At 33.8% G+C, this 18,599-nt stretch overlaps 3 protein-coding genes across 6 annotated transcripts; 2 read left to right on the forward strand and 1 right to left on the reverse strand.

The window, feature by feature from the left end:
• Positions 1 to 2,121: 2,121 nt before the first annotated feature.
• On the reverse strand, positions 2,122 to 3,230 carry LOC108328619 (uncharacterized). The gene is made up of 5 exons (XM_017562507.1): positions 2,972 to 3,230; positions 2,750 to 2,886; positions 2,552 to 2,653; positions 2,389 to 2,454; positions 2,122 to 2,298 (listed from the first exon to the last, which is right to left on the reverse strand). Exons 1-5 carry the CDS (start codon positions 3,228 to 3,230, stop codon positions 2,122 to 2,124), a joined length of 741 nt encoding a protein of 246 aa, XP_017417996.1.
• A 905-nt stretch (positions 3,231 to 4,135) lies between these two features.
• LOC108328609 (protein FAR-RED IMPAIRED RESPONSE 1-like) lies at positions 4,136 to 8,792 on the forward strand. Its single transcript, XM_052880072.1, has 2 exons — positions 4,136 to 5,693; positions 8,257 to 8,792. Exons 1-2 carry the CDS (start codon positions 4,136 to 4,138, stop codon positions 8,790 to 8,792), a joined length of 2,094 nt encoding a protein of 697 aa, XP_052736032.1.
• A 2,461-nt stretch (positions 8,793 to 11,253) lies between these two features.
• On the forward strand, positions 11,254 to 17,035 carry LOC108323322 (DNA-(apurinic or apyrimidinic site) endonuclease 2). 4 transcript variants are annotated; one of them, XR_001831659.2, is made up of 10 exons: positions 11,254 to 11,658; positions 12,316 to 12,534; positions 12,657 to 12,742; positions 13,170 to 13,285; positions 13,384 to 13,464; positions 13,885 to 14,085; positions 14,549 to 14,709; positions 14,785 to 15,485; positions 16,030 to 16,303; positions 16,413 to 17,035. XR_001831659.2 is itself a non-coding variant. In XM_017555745.2 (9 exons), the coding sequence occupies exons 1-9, from the start codon at positions 11,439 to 11,441 to the stop codon at positions 16,099 to 16,101; spliced, it is 1,857 nt and encodes a 618-aa protein (XP_017411234.1). In that variant the 5' UTR covers positions 11,254 to 11,438; the 3' UTR covers positions 16,102 to 16,411. The 4 variants fall into 4 exon arrangements, 2 of the variants coding, with proteins under 2 accessions (XP_017411234.1, XP_017411249.1); XR_001831660.2 differs by having other exon boundaries at positions 16,815 to 17,034; XM_017555745.2 differs by lacking the exon at positions 16,413 to 17,035 and having other exon boundaries at positions 16,030 to 16,411.
• The last annotated feature ends 1,564 nt before the right edge of the window (positions 17,036 to 18,599 follow it).

The raw sequence follows: 18,599 nt of genomic DNA on the forward strand, positions 1-18,599 counted from the left end.
TTACATTTCATTTAAGTAATTTGGAGAGTATGTTTATGGTTATTCGTAGTTGATGGTGTGATATTATTTTTGTTGTAGTTGTTTGTCCCAATTATCCATGACGGGCATTGGTGGTGCTACGCTGTGAAGATTCCATCATTGGAAATGTTTGCACTGGACTCTTTTGGGCACAAAAGAAAGGAACGACAAAAGATTGACAATGTCATTGTATGTATAGTAATTGATGTTTACTTTGTGATTCCAAATTTATAAGGGAAGTTTGTTGTTTCCAGGCACATAATCTTGCATTGCTTTTTGGACATTTGTTGAATTGTGCGAAAGACAACAGACCATCATTGGAGGTACAACACTTGCATACTCCAATCCAACCAAACAAGTATGTTTGTAATGTTCATTTTTGTAAGTATAATATTTTATTGTATAATTCATATGTTAAATATCATACTGGCGTTGTTGGACTTGTTTTGACGTAGATTTGATTGTGGAGTAATTGTTTTGAAAATTATGGAGTTGTGGGATGGCATTGACAAATATGAAAGAAAGACAATGCCCAGTTACACAACTGTAAGCTGTCTATATTTCTATGTTGTGCATCTTTGATACAAATGTTGCATTGGATTAATGTTTTATGCATTATTGTGTTTGCAGGAAGAACTACAACAAGTTAGGGAGCATTATGTTTGTCAATGGATTTTGGATGTCGACAACGTGCGGAGGAATCAAGTGTTAGAACATTTAGGCATGTTGTAGAATATAGGGGATTAATGATGTTTGAACAGTTGTTGATACATTTGATATTTATGTATTGGTTGCACATCCAATCTGAATTTTGAAAATTTTGAGAAATATATTTGGTAGTTCAAATTAAGTTATTTGAAGTTATTTGACTTTCACGTGCAAAACGTTTTATCCAGGTAGGTACTGGTCCTGTGTGTCGAAAGAATTATACCAAAGTAACGACTTATTTTGACTTTGGTAACAGTTCTGGTCCTGCAGCTGGAGCGTTACCAATTGAGGTTGGTGTGGGACGATTTTGTTAATAAATTGACAAATCATTGTATCGAAATCAATGACAAACACAACCAATGAGGGAGAGACATTAGGCACCCCTGAATGAGTGTGGTGAATGAAGTTCGCATTTGTGTGGGAAAAGTTCAACCTAAGTACCCACTTATTTAACCATTGGTAGCAGTTGCGGTCGTGCAGCTGGAGCATTACCAATTGACCTTGGAGTGGAACGAATTTGTTAGTTAATACATTCCCAAATAATTGTTTAAAAATTAATGACAAATACAACACATGACCTAGACGACATTAGACATCCCTAAATGACTGTGGTGTATGAAGTTCGCCTTTGTGTGCAAAAAGTTATATATAAGTCCCCACTTATTTACCCTTTGGTACCCGTTCTGGTGGTGCAGGTGTAGCGTTAGCAATTGAGCTTCCAGTGGCACGAATTTGTTAATAAATTAAGAAATAATTGTTTCGAAATTAATGACAAACACAACGAATGATATGTGAGGACATTAGGCACCCCTAAATGACTGTGGTGTACGAAGCTCGCATGTTTGTGCAAAAAGTGAAACCTAAGTACCCACTTATTTAGCCATTGATACCAGTGAAGATCATTAAATAATTGTTTGGAAATTACGTAGAAGTCGAACACATTAGCCAAATTTAATTGTAACAGCATGACGGAAAACAGAATGTGCGTAAATGTTTAACAAGAAAACGTTCGCATCAGGGACTAACAAGTTTCCTTAGTATGTCGTCTATTTCGTTCGATGAAGTGGGGTTTTGTGGGATGATTTGGACGGACGACTTGGTTGTTGGGTATGTTGTCCTTGCATACAGGCCTTCTAGATATGAATTCAGCTCAATTTGTTTGACATGAACGATGTCGGATGGATCCAATAGCAAATGTTGAAAGCAAAGCAAGGCTAGGTAAGGTGGGTGACAATGATGTCGAATGTAAATTATGGTTATTCTTTTCTTTCAATTGTGAATAGGTAACCTTCATTGATATTGAAATAAGTGCATACAGTACGTTACAAAACATAACTAATATTTATGTTAACTAATGCTTGAAATACAAACATAACGTTAATTTGTAAACGCTCATCAATCTTCCATGGGGGTTGTTGTTTTATTATTAGAGCCAGAAGGACAAGCCTTTTCAGATGGACCAACATCTTTGTTTTTGTTGTTGTTTTGGGCACATGGGTTGGGTCGAATCACAGGTCTTGATGAAGCGTTAAGTAGTTCCTCAGTTGGAGGACCTATGTCAGCTTTGAAGACCTACACATTGGTTAAAGTCAATTTAACAATACGACGCCCGTACGTAAACAACAAAATAATTAGGATTTAGTTATGAGTTGGCGATATTACCTTCACAACGTTCCGGACTGTTATATTCAAATAGTAAATCCTGCCAAAAGGACTCAATGCACCAACCTGTGCGTAAAGACATGTATAACATTTTAAAGCAACGAATAAGTGAATGTCATGCATGATTCTTAAAGGTTATAATTAGAAGTTGTAGTTGGTTTACACTTTGCAATAATAACACAGCACCAACTCCTATATCCGGCCCAAACTCTGGATGCAGAAGGACTTTGTTGTGAACCGAAGCAGACAATGAGGTATTTTGATCCTGTTAGGAAGGAATACCGAAAAAGTTAACATACCACGCTTTTAACAAAGTTAACAATGTAGACAGTGTGGCAGTTCAATCCTGTTAGTGATTGACCTTGACAACAATTTTCATGTCACCCAATCCATTTGGGTTGCACTCTTTAACAATGCATGCTACAAATGGAAGCACATGCATTGACTTAACGCGTTCTAGTTGGGTGACGTTGTTAATGTTGCCATCTTGTACAAGTCCTGCAAACAATATCATACCATTCTTATTGAAAACATTCAACATTTAAACTATATAACCGTGTCCACTGATAATGAAAAAGTTGACCATGGTGTTTAATAAACTTCTCAGCCCATATCCAAGGATTAGATTTAAAATCTCGATCAAATGTTGCCTTTGCAATGTCATTAACAAATTCCTGTGTTGACTTTGGTTCATCTCTTTGCCTGTTTAGCATGGCCGCTTGTACATTTCCAGCAGGTCCTGGTATCAACGTTGCAGTTGAGTTGCACTTTTTTAAGAATGCTTTGAGGTAACTGTCGTCTATATCAAGTCCCTCCCATGGCTCCATTCTTTCAAACTGCATCGTTGAAAACGAATTAGGTTATGCATGGGCCAACGAAAAAACACAAAACTTGTAGTTAAAGGATAAGCAACTGTACCTGACGTCCAAACTACTTTGAAGACCTATGCCAATAGGAAATCGAAAGCTGTATTATATAGAGGAATATAATATTATAATATTGACTTAAATCGCCATAATTACACTTGAAACTTTTTTAACACAATTGACGCAGGGATAACTTAACAATTGAATAATCATATAATAATATTATATTATTTTGAAATGACGTTTGTGCAGCTAAAACCCTTAATTGGCTTGTCATGCAATTAATGTTTAGGCGTTCCAGCCGTTGAAGTTTCCCGCCCATCCACCAACTTCCATTTAATGCAGTATAAAGCCAAATAAACCCGACCTTTTGTGATTAATTTCTTTGTTTGCATTACTCACCTTTTCTCATTCAAGAATTACAGGATGGCCGAAAGCAACAGCTTCCGTGTATGAAGTTGGTAAGACATTGAAGAGCATTTAATCCCAGCAAGTTGTTTAGACATTGAAGAGCATTTAATCCCCAGGAGCTTGGCCGTTGGACCTTGGTGGGATATTGAAGGCCATTTATTGAAGCGGTTGTGAAAGGACGTTCCTTCTCTTAGTAAGTTAATGTTTTACTGATTTCAAATGTTATGCCTTCTATTAAAGAGTTATTTTCTGGTTGATTGAACAAAGAAAAATATTGGCTTTTGTTACAATATTGTTTGAAAGTTGCAAATACAATAAATTTGTCGTTATGAGAAAGTGTGGGCATGAACATTAGTGGTCCCGGAATACCAAATATGTTGTTGTCATGTTTTAATGATTGCTTTCATTAACCTTTGACGTCCATGTCATGTTGGACTAGGCGTTGCTTTTGAATGTGTTTGTCACGTATTATGGCGTCTGAAGAAGTAGCTTGTGCGGTGAACAACGATTCCACTGAGAATGTGAATGATATTGTCCCTAAAATTCATATGTGGTTTGATACAATTGAAGAGGTTAAAAGTTTTTACACTGACTATGCTGTGAGGAGTGGTTTTGGTGTTCGGATAAGGACTTCTAGGAGAAATAAGAACAACGACTTAATCTTCCTTAAATTAGTTTGCTCTAGGGAAGGGAAGTACCTATCTTCCATTGCTCCAGAATGGAAAACCCAGCCAAGTCAGAAAAACCAATGTCCAGCTGGAATAACTGTTGTTATGAAAGAAGGAAGATGGCAGGTAAGAACAGTTGTTATTGAACACAGCCATGACATGTGTCCAAATAACTCCAACCTTATACGTGGTAATCGAAGAATTAATATGCATGTGAAGCACACCCTTAATATCAATGATAATTCTGGTGTTCGCATTAACAAAAGTATCATATCTTTGGTGAATGAGGCCGGTGGGTTTGAAAATATGCAATTCGTGGAACGTGATGCCCGTAATTACATTGGGCAGCAGAGAAGAACTCTTTGTAAGGAAGGTGATGGCCAAACACTTTTAAGATATTTTTCAAGAATGAGAGAATTAAACAATGATTTTTTCTATGATATGGAAATGGACGACGAGAACCGAATAAGCAGTGTCTTTTGGGCCGATGCACGAAGTCGCGCAGCATGTGTAGATTTTGGTGATGTTGTGTCGTTTGACACAACCTACCTAACAAACAAATATGATATGCCATTTGCACCATTTGTTGGTGTTAATCATCATGGTCATTCAATATTACTGGGTTGTGCTTTGACTTCTGCAGAGGACACTAGGACATTCACATGGTTATTTTCAACTTGGCTTAGATGTATGTCAAACAAGGCTCCTAAAGGTATCATGACTGATCAATGCAAGGCAATGTCCAATGCCATAAATGTTGTGTTTCCAAACACAAAACACCGTTGGTGCTTGTGGCACATAATGAAAAAAATACCTGAGAAGTTGCAAGGCTACAAATGCTATAAAGCAATAAAAACTGAACTTAAGAGGCTTGTGTATGACACAGTCAGTTATGAAGACTTTGAGTTAGGCTGGGCAAATTTAATGTCATGTCAAGGGTTAGAGAATAATGATTGGCTAAATTCATTGTATGCAGATAGACAACGATGGGTTCCTTGTTATATGAAACATCAATTTTGGGCGGGAATGTCAACTACCCAACGAAGTGAGGGCATGAATGCATTCTTTGATGGATTCATAAATTCAAGTACAACACTTCAACAATTTGTGCAGCAGTACGATAACGCCCTACGACAAAAAGCGCAAAAAGAACTTGAGGCCGATTTTTCTTCAATGAATACGACTCTACCATGTGGATCTCAATCTCTTATTGAAAGACAATACCAAACCGAGTACACACAGGCAAAATTTGTGGAAGTTCAAAACGAATTTCGGTCACGCATGAACTGCTTCATAAAAAACATGACAAAAGAAGGTACAATAACTAGGTACACTGTTAAAGAAGACTTCATATGGGAGGGTGAGTGATGGAAGCATCCTTGCAATTCAATCACGAGCACTTCCAAAACCAGAGAAGGCAGCGGTTAGTTGGATGACGATGAGGCACGGTAAGTGTTTGATGAATGTTTCAATGAAGATGTATGAGTAGATCAAGGAATCTCAAGCTCCGAAAGCCTTCCAAGAGGGAAGGAAGCTAGAGGAGAATGTGCAGAATAGGCACAAAGTGTTTGAACTCTGAAAGAATGTCTGGAGAAATCTCAACAGCATATCATTATCAATTCAAAGTTGAATTTACAAAGGATGAAGCCCCCTATTTATAGATGAAGGAGAACTTCTAAGACGTGTGATGCAAGCTATTCTAAAGGCACGTGATACAATGAAAAGAAGCTTGGGAAGCAAGCTAAGTTTGCCAGCTAAGCAGAACTGCAGAGGAAGATGGAGTTGCTGTCTGCAGTGTTCATGTATCTGAGCGTAACAGCAACATCTTCAATTTTATCTCCTTTGCTTTTCCTTGCTTGGTTACTCCTCCAATTGTTTTGCCAAGCTTTATTTAATGACCTACAAAACAATGTAAAGTTATTTAAAGAGGAGGAAGATTTTAGTAATTAATACTCCATAAGAGCAAAGTAGTTAGTGCTCCCTCTTCCTCTTGGATTTTCTTAGACATGGCTCTTGTTAAAGGTCCTATGTTGAGCTTGGATGGTCCTCCATCAGTCCCTCCCTCTTGAAAAAGATCTGTCCCCAGATCTTGGGAACCCTGTTGGGCATCTCCTAGGAAAGGAATTAGATCACAAATGTTAAAAGTAGGACTGACACCATAACTTTCAGGAAGGTCTAACTTATATGCATTATCATTTATCTTCTGGATCACTTTGAAAGGACCATCACCTCTAGGGCTTAATTTGGATTTGCGTTGAGAAGGAAATCTATCCTTTCTCAAGTGAAGCCAAACTAAGTCTCCTTCTTTTAAGAGTACTTGTTTTCTCCCTTTGTTGTTGTATTCAGAATACTTTTGAGTTTGTTTTTCAATATGTGTTTTAACCTTTTCATGCAACTTTTTGATGAACTCCGCTTTAGAAAGACCTTCTTTATGAAGAAAAGAAGATGTTTCTGGAAGGGGAAGTAGATCAAGAGGTGTGAGAGGGTTAAAACCATAAACAACCTCAAAAGGAGAAAGTTTAGTAGTTTTGTGAACTACTCTATTATAAGCAAACTCTATATGAGGTAGATGATCATCCCAATTTTTAATATTGCCCTTCAACATTACCCGTAATAGAGTAGATAGAGACCTATTTACTACTTCTGTTTGCCCATCAGTTTGTGGGTGACATGTAGTAGAAAATAGTAGTTTAGTTCCTAGCTTAGCCCAAAGTGTTTTCCAAAAGTAGCTAAGAAACTTAACATCTCTATCAGAAACTATAGTTTTGGGTAAACCATGCAATTTAACAACTTCTTTAAAGAAGAGTTTTGCTATATAGCTAGCATCATCTACTTTGTGGCAAGGTATAAAATGAGCCATTTTACTAAATCGATCAACCACCACAAAGATAGAATCAAAGCCCTTTTGAGTTCTGGGTAGACCTAAGATAAAATCCATACTAATGTCTTCCCAAGGGGTACTAGCTATGGGAAGAGGAAGATAGAGTCCATGAGGCATTACTTTAGACTTAGCTTGTAAACAAACTATGCAACTAGAACAATGCTTTTGGACATCTATTCTCATGTGTGGCCAATAAAATTTGCTTTTCAAAGTATGAAGAGTTTTATCAACTCCATGATGGCCCATGAGTCCTCCACCATGACTTTCTTTGATAAGAAGCTTTCGAATAGATCCTTGGGGTATGCATAGTTTTCCTTTATTAAAAAGATACCCCTCAGAAATATAAAATCCATCTAATGGCTTCTTAAGACAAGATGCATAAGTAGATGCAAAGGTAGGATCAGATTCATAAAGTTGTTTAATGTCATCAAAACCTAATATTTGGGATCCTAGAGTAACTAACAATGCATGTCGTCTAGATAAAGCATCCGCAACAACATTAGTACTCCCCTTTTTATGTTTGATGACGTATTGAAACTGCTCAAGGTACTCAATCCACTTTGCATGTCGCTTGTTCAACTTTCCTTGCCCTTTTAGATACTTGAGAGATTCATGGTCAGTGTTTATTATAAACTCTTGAGACACTAAGTAATGCTCCCAAGTTTTCAATGCTCGAATGAGGGCATAAAGTTCTTTGTCATAGGTAGGATAGTTCAAAGTAGGTCCCCTAAGTTTTTCACTAAAATAAGCTATTGGATGACCTTCTTGTATAAGAACAGCGCCTATTCCTACCCCAGAAGCATCACATTCTACTTGAAAAGCTTTGGAAAAATTAGGTAAATGTAGAATGGGTGCATGTGTTAACTTATGCTTTAAGGTCTCAAAAGCTAGACTTTGTTTCTCATCCCATTTGAATGGCATATCCTTCTTCAAAAGTTCATTAAGGGGAGCATCTTTGATCCTGTGACAACCGACACTCACTGCAGTTGCCAACTATTTGAGTTTAGGGGAATCTTGTGTAGACATTCCTTATTGGTCCTAGGGCATGAAGATGTGCGTAATGTACCAACAAAATATGTTTTGCGTAGGTGGAGCAAAAATGTCCGTAGAAGACATACTCTCATTAAAGCATCTTACACCAACAACATTGAAGACCCTAAGATGCAAAGATACCAAGCTTTGTGTAAGCGTTTCTATGACATCGCAGAGGTTGCTTGTGATTCTGAGACTGCATCTGATAACTTGCTTTCGGATTTAAACTGTATAGCCAAAACATTGGGTGTATGTACATCAACGACATTGTCGATGGTCAATGATGCATCTCACATGGATGGACGTCTGCATTGTAATGAAGAGGTTCAACCTAGCTGTGAAATTGATGGCTTACTTGTGCGCAGTCCTGTAGCTGTCAAACGCAAAGGCCGACCCAGGACAAAAAGGTTGCAATCAACAGTTGAAAAAATTACAAAAAAGAAAAAGTCCCATGCTACTAAAACCAAACATGCAAGGAATTCCAATGTTAGTAATAGACACACATGTCGTTTGTCTCTCAACAATAAATGCTTCTGGACGATATGAATTTTTCACATACCCCTTAAATATTTTCATATATCACTCAACTAGGAACATTCATCTTAAAAACACAGGTCCACATATTTTAATTTCTCTCACTAGATGAACTATTAAATGAACCATGATGTCAAAAAATGAAGGAAGAAAGTTCATCTCTAAGACAAAGATAGCTTCATTTTCCAAGTCATCCAATGTGTCACGCTCTATTACTTTATGAGAAATATTATTGAAAAACATGAAAAGACGAGCGATGACATATCTTACATTTTCAGGTAAGATGCCACAAATATCCACTAAGAGAAGTTGTCGCATGAGAACATGACAATCATGAAATTTTAAGCCAACAAGTTTCAAATCTTCGATTGACACAAGACACTTAATATTTGAAGAGTATTCTTGTAGTACTTTCATTTTGCGTCGACTTTCACAAAAACTCTTTTTCTCGAGTTTAAATAGAGTATGACAAACAAGAGGTAAATATGTCTATTTATTATGAGCTTGTGGTTATAACTCCAAACGAAGACCCATCCCAACTATTATTTGTTCGTTACTGCATTATTGATTACATTTGTCTCACTACAACCGCTCTAATATTCTATTATAATATGTCTATTTTGCATTAGTGAAACTTTGCCAAGAACATATTTGAACTTTGTTGTGAAGGAGTTAGTGGAGGTGACACTTGATCTTCAAAACAATTGACACTATTGTTCATCAGAGCGTTGGACCAAACTCCACATTGATAACATGGTTTTTGACCATTTGACAAAGTTCGTCATGAGACTTCTTGAGGAACTGAAGGTAAAAAGCATGATGAAGGCGAAATAATTTTTTCAAGAGCCTAGATTGAGCTACAAAGTTTTTTGGCAAATTACATATAAATACTTAATAAAACTAAATGAGTAAACAAAATGACACATAAGAAAAATATTAACACATGCTCTAAATAAAGGGCACACTAAGAACACCCTTGTTGATATTCATGGTTAATAATGCACATCACTATGTTAATTATTATCTCTTTCTTGCTACAATCTCTACCTATATTCTATTTAGTCCTTGATTCTAATGCATGTCTAAGATTGTGGTGTGAAAAAATCATGGGTGCTTCTCCCCACACCTCTAACTTTTCTAAAAATACCAAAACTAGCCTTGGTTAAAATATTTTTAAATTAGGTAAAAGAATTTAACTTTTTCTTTGACCTAATAAACTCACACACCCATCAACCATGACACAAACTCCTTTTTGTAAACCCTAACCTTTTGCACCTCTAAAGGTTCTTCTGCATTTTGACTCCACACATATCCACCACGACACACACTTCTTATTCTACATTTTGACTCCACTTCACCCATGAAAGTTCAAAAATTGAAAGTTGCACAAGGTCAGTTGAACTTTAATCAGATTTTAAAATTTGTTTAAAAACTTAAATGAATTTTAAAATTCAATTAAAATTAGATTGATTTCGAATTCATTAAAATCTTAATCGAAATTATTTCTAAATCCGAAACTCTTAAACGAGTTTTGAAATTCATTCAAAAGTGACAAATTTCAAAATTTATTTAACGAAGGAATGAATTTTGAAATTCGTTTAACTAAATTTTGAAATTTATTAAAAAAAAACTTTTATTAGCTTTCAAAATCCGATGAAAAGTTGGACGAATTTTAATATCTCTATATATTTTCAAATGAATTGTAAAAGCCTAAACACAATTTTCAAATATGACTACCATTTTCTATTACTTTTAACTTTTTTTTTATCTTTTATTTTTTCGTTTCTATTTTTTTAAATGTCTTTAATTTATTTTAATTTAACAAGAAATATTTTAAAATATTAATATATATTAAATTATATTAAAATATTAAATTAAACTAAATATTTAATAAATTTTAAATTAAAAAAAAAATTAAAAACAAATTAAAAAGATTTAGAAATCTGTTGACATTTCTAACATAATTCCTAATTCACTTTACCTTTTCTCTCCTTTTAACTTTTTTATTTTATTTTATTTCATTTTTTTAATTATTTTAAATGTATTTTACTTGTTTTAATTTAAAAAATATTTTTAAAATATTAAAATATTAATATATATTAAATTATATTAAATATTAAATTAAACTAAATATTTATTAAATTTTAAATTAAATATATTTGAATTACAGAGAATTTGGGATTTTCTGTAATTGAATTTCCATTTTTTTTAATTAAATTTTTTAATTTAAAATTTAAAATAATAAAATTCATCTACATTTTTAATGTATTAAAAAATACTGTTAACATATTAAGTGATACAATACTTAATGTCGTCTGATTAATTTGACGAAAAAATTAGGATTTGAAAGATTCGGTAAGAAAATAGCGACACTGAAACATTGAACCTAACTACAATTATAAAAAGAAATTTGATTTACGAATATGTTTAACTCTAAGCCTAAACTAAAAAGACAATATAGTACAAAAATATTTGGAATTCCACTGCTTTTATATTTTCTATGTAGGAAGAAGAAGAAAAAATGAAGAAATAAACTGTTTATGCAATTGCGTACCAGGGGGAGGAAAGAACACGATGGGCTAAAGAAAAGAAGAAAGAAGAAAGGAAATTGGAAACCTAAATTGTAAATTGTGACTGAGAAGAAGATAGGGTGAAAGAATGAAGATGGTGAGTTACAACGTGAATGGCCTGAGACAGCGCATATCGCAGTTCGGGTCGCTCCGGAATCTGCTAAATTCATTCGACGCCGACATCCTTTGTTTTCAGGAGACCAAACTTCGGAGACAGGAACTTACGGCGGACTTGATCATGGCGGACGGTTACGAATCCTTCTTTTCCTGCACCCGCACCTCCCAGAAGGGCCGAACTGGCTATTCCGGTAACCCCTCCCCTCTCTCATTCATTCTAAAAATAGCCTACATAGTTTCCTATTTTCTTTTTTCAAGATTATATTATTGCTTCTTTGTGGTTTATGTATCAATGCTGATTAACATGTCAAATACGTCCTTTTTTATTGTTTAAAAATATATTGATAAGAAAAATATGTTATTAGCACACTCTTTTGAACTCTTTCTCTTTCTCTCTCTCCCTCTCGTGGATTAGAAATCACGAAATTTAGTGGGTCACACAATTAGTTAATTATTTTGTCCTGATTTTGTAATTTTCAATAAATTTTGTTTAATAAAAGAAAGTGGAAGAAGAGTGTATTACTTCTTAAAGAGAATTACAAAATTATGATACCTTAAGGTTTGTTCTAGTTTAAGGGACTAGTCTCCACCATCATGGTGAGACAAGTTTCTAGCTTCTAGGTAACTCACCTTGTCTCAAACAGGATTGCCTAAAAGGATGAAACTTGTGGGAAACCAAAAACAAAATTAGATTATCATATGACTGAAACTTACTTGATAAGAAGTGAGATTCCACAATTTTGTAATTTTTAATAAATTTTATTCAACTGTAAAGACTTTTTTGAAAGAGGGTGCTACAAAGTATCTAAATCATACTTCTGACTCAATATATTGTGTTGAGTGTGCAGGCGTTATTACGTTTTGTCGTGTAAAATCAGCATTTTCTAGTAATGAAGTGGCATTGCCACTAGCAGCAGAGGAAGGCTTTACTGGACTTCTGGAAAACTCTCAAACTAGCAAAGATGAATTGCCGTTCATGACAGATGATCTAAAGGAATTTTCAAAAGATGAGCTTATAAGTCTTGATAGTGAGGGGCGATGCATTATCACGGATCACACTCACTTTGGTTAGTATAGGAGGAAAAAAATTGAAACCAGTTGTGTGAAGCATGATACATTAGTGTGATTCGAAAAATAAGTATATATATATTTTTTGACATATTGGATACCTGTATTCAATTCTGTTCAGTTCTTTTCAATGTGTATGGGCCTCGAGCTGCAAGTGATGACACCGAGAGGATTCAGTTTAAGCAAAAATTTTACAGCGTATTAAAGGTATTTGAAATGTTCATATGTTAATGGAATCATTAAGTTATTTAACCAAATTCAGTAGTTAATAATTATATTTAGAATGTATGTTTGAAAAGTTTGAATACGTTCATCCAATTGCATCATTGCTAAGAAAATTTGACAGGAATATTGTCTGTCCATCAAAACGTGTTCAGAGCAGAGAGTAAGAAACTATAAAGCTAGTTTTTTAAAAGTAGTATTATAACTATTTATTTTGTTTTTCCTGTAAATTAATATGATTCAATGAACCCTAAATATCAAAAGAAGAAAATCTACCCTTAAAAATATAGGACATGAATATTGTAGTTTATCTTTGATGTTCATTTCTTGTGCCTCTGTTAAGTTTTACAAAACTGAAAATTTCCATTTCTCTTGTTTTCTGGTTGATTGATGTCGATAGTCTCTTTAATAGAAAAGATGGGAGTCTCTCCTGCATCAAGGAAGGAGAATATGTGTTGTTGGTGATCTCAATATTGCCCCATTTGCAATTGATCGATGTGATGCAGGAGCTGATTTTGAAAATAATGAGTGAGTTTTCTACCCAAATTCTATGAAGCATCTTTTGTGGTGTTAAATCTCACATGCTATTAGTTGTCTTAATTTTTTTTTCCTGAATTTATATGAAGATTTAGAAAATGGTTCAAATCAATGTTAATTGAAAACGGCGGTCAATTTTGTGATGCCTTCAGAGCTAAACATCCTGACAGGTATGGATACTCTGTATTTCTAAATATCAAATATGATCTGTAGCTTTCTCCTTGAAAATTTAATGATATTCATTGATACTTATCGTATCATATTTTTTTTATTTTTATGGGAATATATATATTTAATATGGGATTATATTATTTTTACTTTCATATTGAAGTAGTCTTTTTTGAAATTCAGATTACAAGAATTTTTTTTCTTAAATAATAAACTATGTTTTAACTTTTAATCTTATATTTAGTCTTTTGTTTGAAACATTTTTCGTCCATGCGGCTACTGGCTAGTAATGTGCCATCCTCCATATTTCCCTTCTTGTCTTTTCAAATGTTACATGGTGTTTTCAATATGGGATCACACCTTTAATATGATCAGTATTAATTTTGTTAAGTCATATATGTACACTTCGAGATTGTATGCAGAAGGGAAGCATACACCTGTTGGTCGCAAAGTACAGGTGCTGAAGTATTCAACTTTGGGAGTAGAATTGACCATATACTGTTTTCTGGTTCATGCCTACATGAATCAGATGACCTGCAATGGCATAGTTTTGTAAGATGTCATGTCAAGGAATGTGACATTCTGACACAGTACAAACGGTGTAAGCCTGAAAGCACTCCGAGGTATTATGCAAGCCTTGTATGTGGAATCCTAAGCTCTTTTTCCTGTGAACCTAGATGGTTATTTTTATTGATGTAAATGTCATGTACTTGGTGAAACTTAACATGCCCTTGTGTTTTGGATAATTTGATATTACACATTTATGAAATTTGCAAAGATGGTCTTGCTACTTTCGTAACTTGTTTTATTTTTCTCTTTTCATAGTTCTCCTTTGTATTTTATTGGAAGTCATACTTTGATTAGAGATAAGGTCAATTTATGGATAAAAACCTTACCTTACAAAGATTGAGTTAATTTAAAAGTCCACTTCTTAACATATTTCTTTAATGGGTTTTTTATTTTGTTTTCAACTCATACTGTGGTTATTCACCTTTACTCTGTTAAATGGATCAATATTTGAATGCATTTGTGCTGCATGTGTCTTCCTCAAGGTTGGGATATAACTTAGTTGCATGATCTGCTCAGTGCCCATAGGTGGAAGGAAGGGCGCAGCATTAAACTGGAAGGATCTGATCATGCTCCAGTTTTTGTGTCTTTACATGAAATTTCTGAGGTCTCTCTGCACAGTACTCCTTCCTTATCTGCTAGATATGTTCCCATGGTTCACGGCATACAACAAACTCTGGGTACCAAACATCGTTTCTTCTTTGGATTAGACTCTCTTTATACACAATTTTTTGTTTCTGAACCTTTTCTTGCAGTGTCAGTGTTGATGAAAAGGAAAGTTTCTGAACAAATTAAATCATGCAAGATGGCACATGAAGACATTGCAATCCATAGTACTTATGAGGGAGAAGAACCAGTTAACAGAGCTGCTTCATCTGCAACCAGTCCAAATGAATGTCGAATTCTTCCAAGACAAGTTTATAAAGGTAGCATTTTGAAACCAAATGAAGTTTCCGGAGGCTCTTCTCAGGAGGCTGTTTCTAAATCAGTGAATGAAAGTGAAAAATCAATAATGCACAAGTGTAAAAAACCCAACAAAAAAGCTAGAAATAGTCAATCGTCCCAGCTCTCACTTCGGTCATTTTTCCAGAGAAGTACAAATCTTGACAATGACATCAATGGCTCCTCGTATACTGATTGCTCAACTAGTCAGGATGAACCTTCTCAACCCAACCCTCAGTTACATGAAACTCCTACAGTGTCTGATCACAGTATCAGTCCCAAGCAATGTTCGTTGGATACTGATGCACGTGATCAGGATTTAGCTGGGCCAAAGGATAGTTCCATAAAGGAAGAAAAGAGTAATCTGGCTTCATTAGAGTGGCAACGAATACAACAGTTGATGCAGAATAGCATACCTATTTGCAAGGGCCATAAGGAACCTTGTATAGCTCGGGTGGTGAAAAAACAAGGACCAAATTTTGGCCGCAGATTCTATGTTTGTGCTCGCGCTGAGGTAATTTGTTTCCATTGAGTGGTTTTAGGCATTGATTATGCATCTTACTCTGACAATTAGTTTTTTGCATTGAACTCTAGTTTTGGGAGGACTCAACTCAATCCATCTGTCAATCTAAGAACTTAAGTCACCTCTTAAAATTAAAAAAGCATTGATCTTTTAGTTGATTTCAAGGTTGTCAAACTCAATAGTTTATGAAAATTTGTAGATGCTTAGTAAACTAGATTCATAAACCCATTAGAGTTTACCAGGATGCAGCAATTTAGTTTTAGTGACTAAATTGAAAGGTCATATATATTAGGACCAAAATGAGGATTCAGTCTTGTATAAGAGCTAGCATACTTGCACCATATAATACGTCAAGAAAAATAGTAAGCGTTACTTGTTTTAATGATCTATCTTTGAGCTTGTTACGAGTATGCACGGGGTTATTATATTATATTTTTCTGTTTGACCTTGTGTTTTTTGGGTTTGTCATTTCTTAATTTCAGTAACACCAGCCTATATAGTAGGTGGTGAATATTAACGTGATTTCCACTTACAGGGCCCTGCGTCTAATCCTGAGGCAAACTGCGGTTACTTTGGATGGGCTTCTTCAAAGTCTAGGAATAAATAATGGAAGAGAATGGATGATTCATAAATCCGCCTTCATCCAACTTTCTTTCATAACGACTATGTGGAGCTGAAATACCAGTTTTGCATGATTATGATCATTTCTAAGTTCCTTCAAGGATGTCCACCCTCAAGACAAGTATTCTTGTAGGGTTCTCTTTTGTTCTGTAAAATCAGCTGTTGCAACCATATATGTAAAAGAGATGGTACGACTCCCAGCAAAACTCTCTTTTATTGGTATTTCAGATTATAAAATTGTGAATGAAGCTTATTGGATAAAAAGTTTGACCCATATAATTTTATGATTTTGAACAGATTTTGACCAATACAAAGAAATCGATACGCAGAGTATAATTTTTTTTTAATCTTTGTTCTATTTTTAAATAAAGACAAGACAAGATCAATTTGATACAATTATTTGCATAATAATTATTTCATGAAATTATTATAAGATAATCATTTCAATATTTCCAATAATTATTGAAATTTATAATTTCAATAATCCAAGGAGAGAGCTACTGTATCAAAGCAATGTAAAAGCATCATAAATACTTGGGTCTTCCAACAACTATTGCATTGGAAGATCTAAATCCCAAGTCTTTGAATTTGTTAAAGGAAGATTGTGGGGTTTGGATATGAGCTTCAAAATTTATTCCTGCATGTTTGAGCCTGGTGTTGCAGAAGCGTTAACTTATAGGTGGGGTTTGGATTTGGCAGAAAACTATGTTTGATAAACACTGAAACTGATTCTCAAGTTTTGTCCATGGAAGAGGAAACCAACTTCGCCAGGAGCTTATTCAGCAAACACCATGACTGCAGAATCACTGCTACAGAAATCCATAGCCATGTGCACTCTTCTGTTGGCTCGTTGGACGGTAATTGTTGAAGTGTTGTAAAGATTGTCTTTAATTTGGACGGAAAAATTTATATATTTGATCAATTATTGAAATAAACTTGTTATATTTCCTCTTATTTCATATTAAAAAAATTAACTAGTTTCACCTATAACAGAAATGGTAGTTGAGTATATTTAATATTCCTGATTCCATGAGTGTATTCTCTGAATTAGTCTTGGATGTGATTCCTGGAATTGAATATAAAAGTATTTTTAAATTGATTCAACTTTGGAAGTTTGAAAATTTTATATTTAAGTACAATGAACATATTTTCTTTTTCTTTCTTATAAATGAGTCTATAGGTGATGGTAATAAGTTCGTATTAATCAGAGTAAACATGTTGCTTTATATATAAAAAAATAACTACGTCAGTTGATAAAATATTAATATTAATAATTTTATTATTTTACTATATCATATCATTCTAATTAAAATAAATTGAACGTTAACTTTTATAATATTTATTTAATCTATATTATCTCATTATTCATGATTGAAGAATAAATTAACAAAATATAAATATATTATTCTAATTTATACATGTCCCCACCTAATTTAATCAAATAGTCTTCCAGCTGGTTGACTAAGTGGTTGATGTAAGATTGAATTTCGAATTATAATGTAAGAAAAATTTATCAGCAAAGATTATGTGATATTCAAATTAGGAAGAGTTTTTGAGTAAATACAATTATAAAATTATTTTACTTAGTGTGCTGGTATATATTTATAACCTTAGGCCTAAAAATAAGAGATAAATATTATTAATGAGTTATGTTATTATAATTGAATTATGTATATAATCTTACGCAAGATTATCAGATATTCAAATTAGGAAGAGTTTTGGAGTAAATACAATTATAAAATTATTATACTTAGTGTGCTGGTATATATTTATAACTTTAGGCCTAAAAATAAGAGATAAATATTATTAATGAGTTATGTTCTTATAATTGAATTATGTATATAATCTTACGCCTAAAAATAAGAGATAGATATTATTAAAGAGTTATGGATTGAATTATGTATATAATCTTGTAATTGAATTATGTTTTTATTAAGTATAAGATAATATATCTTTTTTATATATTATCTTTCCTTTATTTCAAGATAGTTAATATATTTTATGGATCGAATCTTTAGCTTTTTGGGCAATACTAAAAATATAATATTGTAAATATGGGTTGAGCAAATACATAAGTTTCTAATATTGAAAGTTAATAATTATTGTTAGTGGTTCAAGTTATTAAATCAACGAGTTTGTATGCTATTTTTATTTTATGATTGAGATATCACATTTTTGAGTCTTTATATCATGTTTTTTGACGTTTAAATTATATTCAATTTTTCTCGAGTTGGTCACATTTTTTAACTTTTATATGGTCACATATTTGGATGTTCATGCTTGGATTTACTGAGTAATCACATATTCAAACGCTTATGTTCAAATTTATCGACTAGTCACACATTCAGACACTCTACTTGAATTTTCCAAGTAGTCACATATTTGGACGTTCATGCTCGGATTTATCTGAGTATTCACATATTTAGATGCTCATGTTTGAATTGATCGAGCAGTCACATATTCAGACGTTTATGCTCAGATTTT

Source organism: Vigna angularis, chromosome 1 (assembly GCF_016808095.1).
Source record: "Vigna angularis cultivar LongXiaoDou No.4 chromosome 1, ASM1680809v1, whole genome shotgun sequence".
Lineage (NCBI taxonomy): Eukaryota > Viridiplantae > Streptophyta > Magnoliopsida > Fabales > Fabaceae > Vigna > Vigna angularis.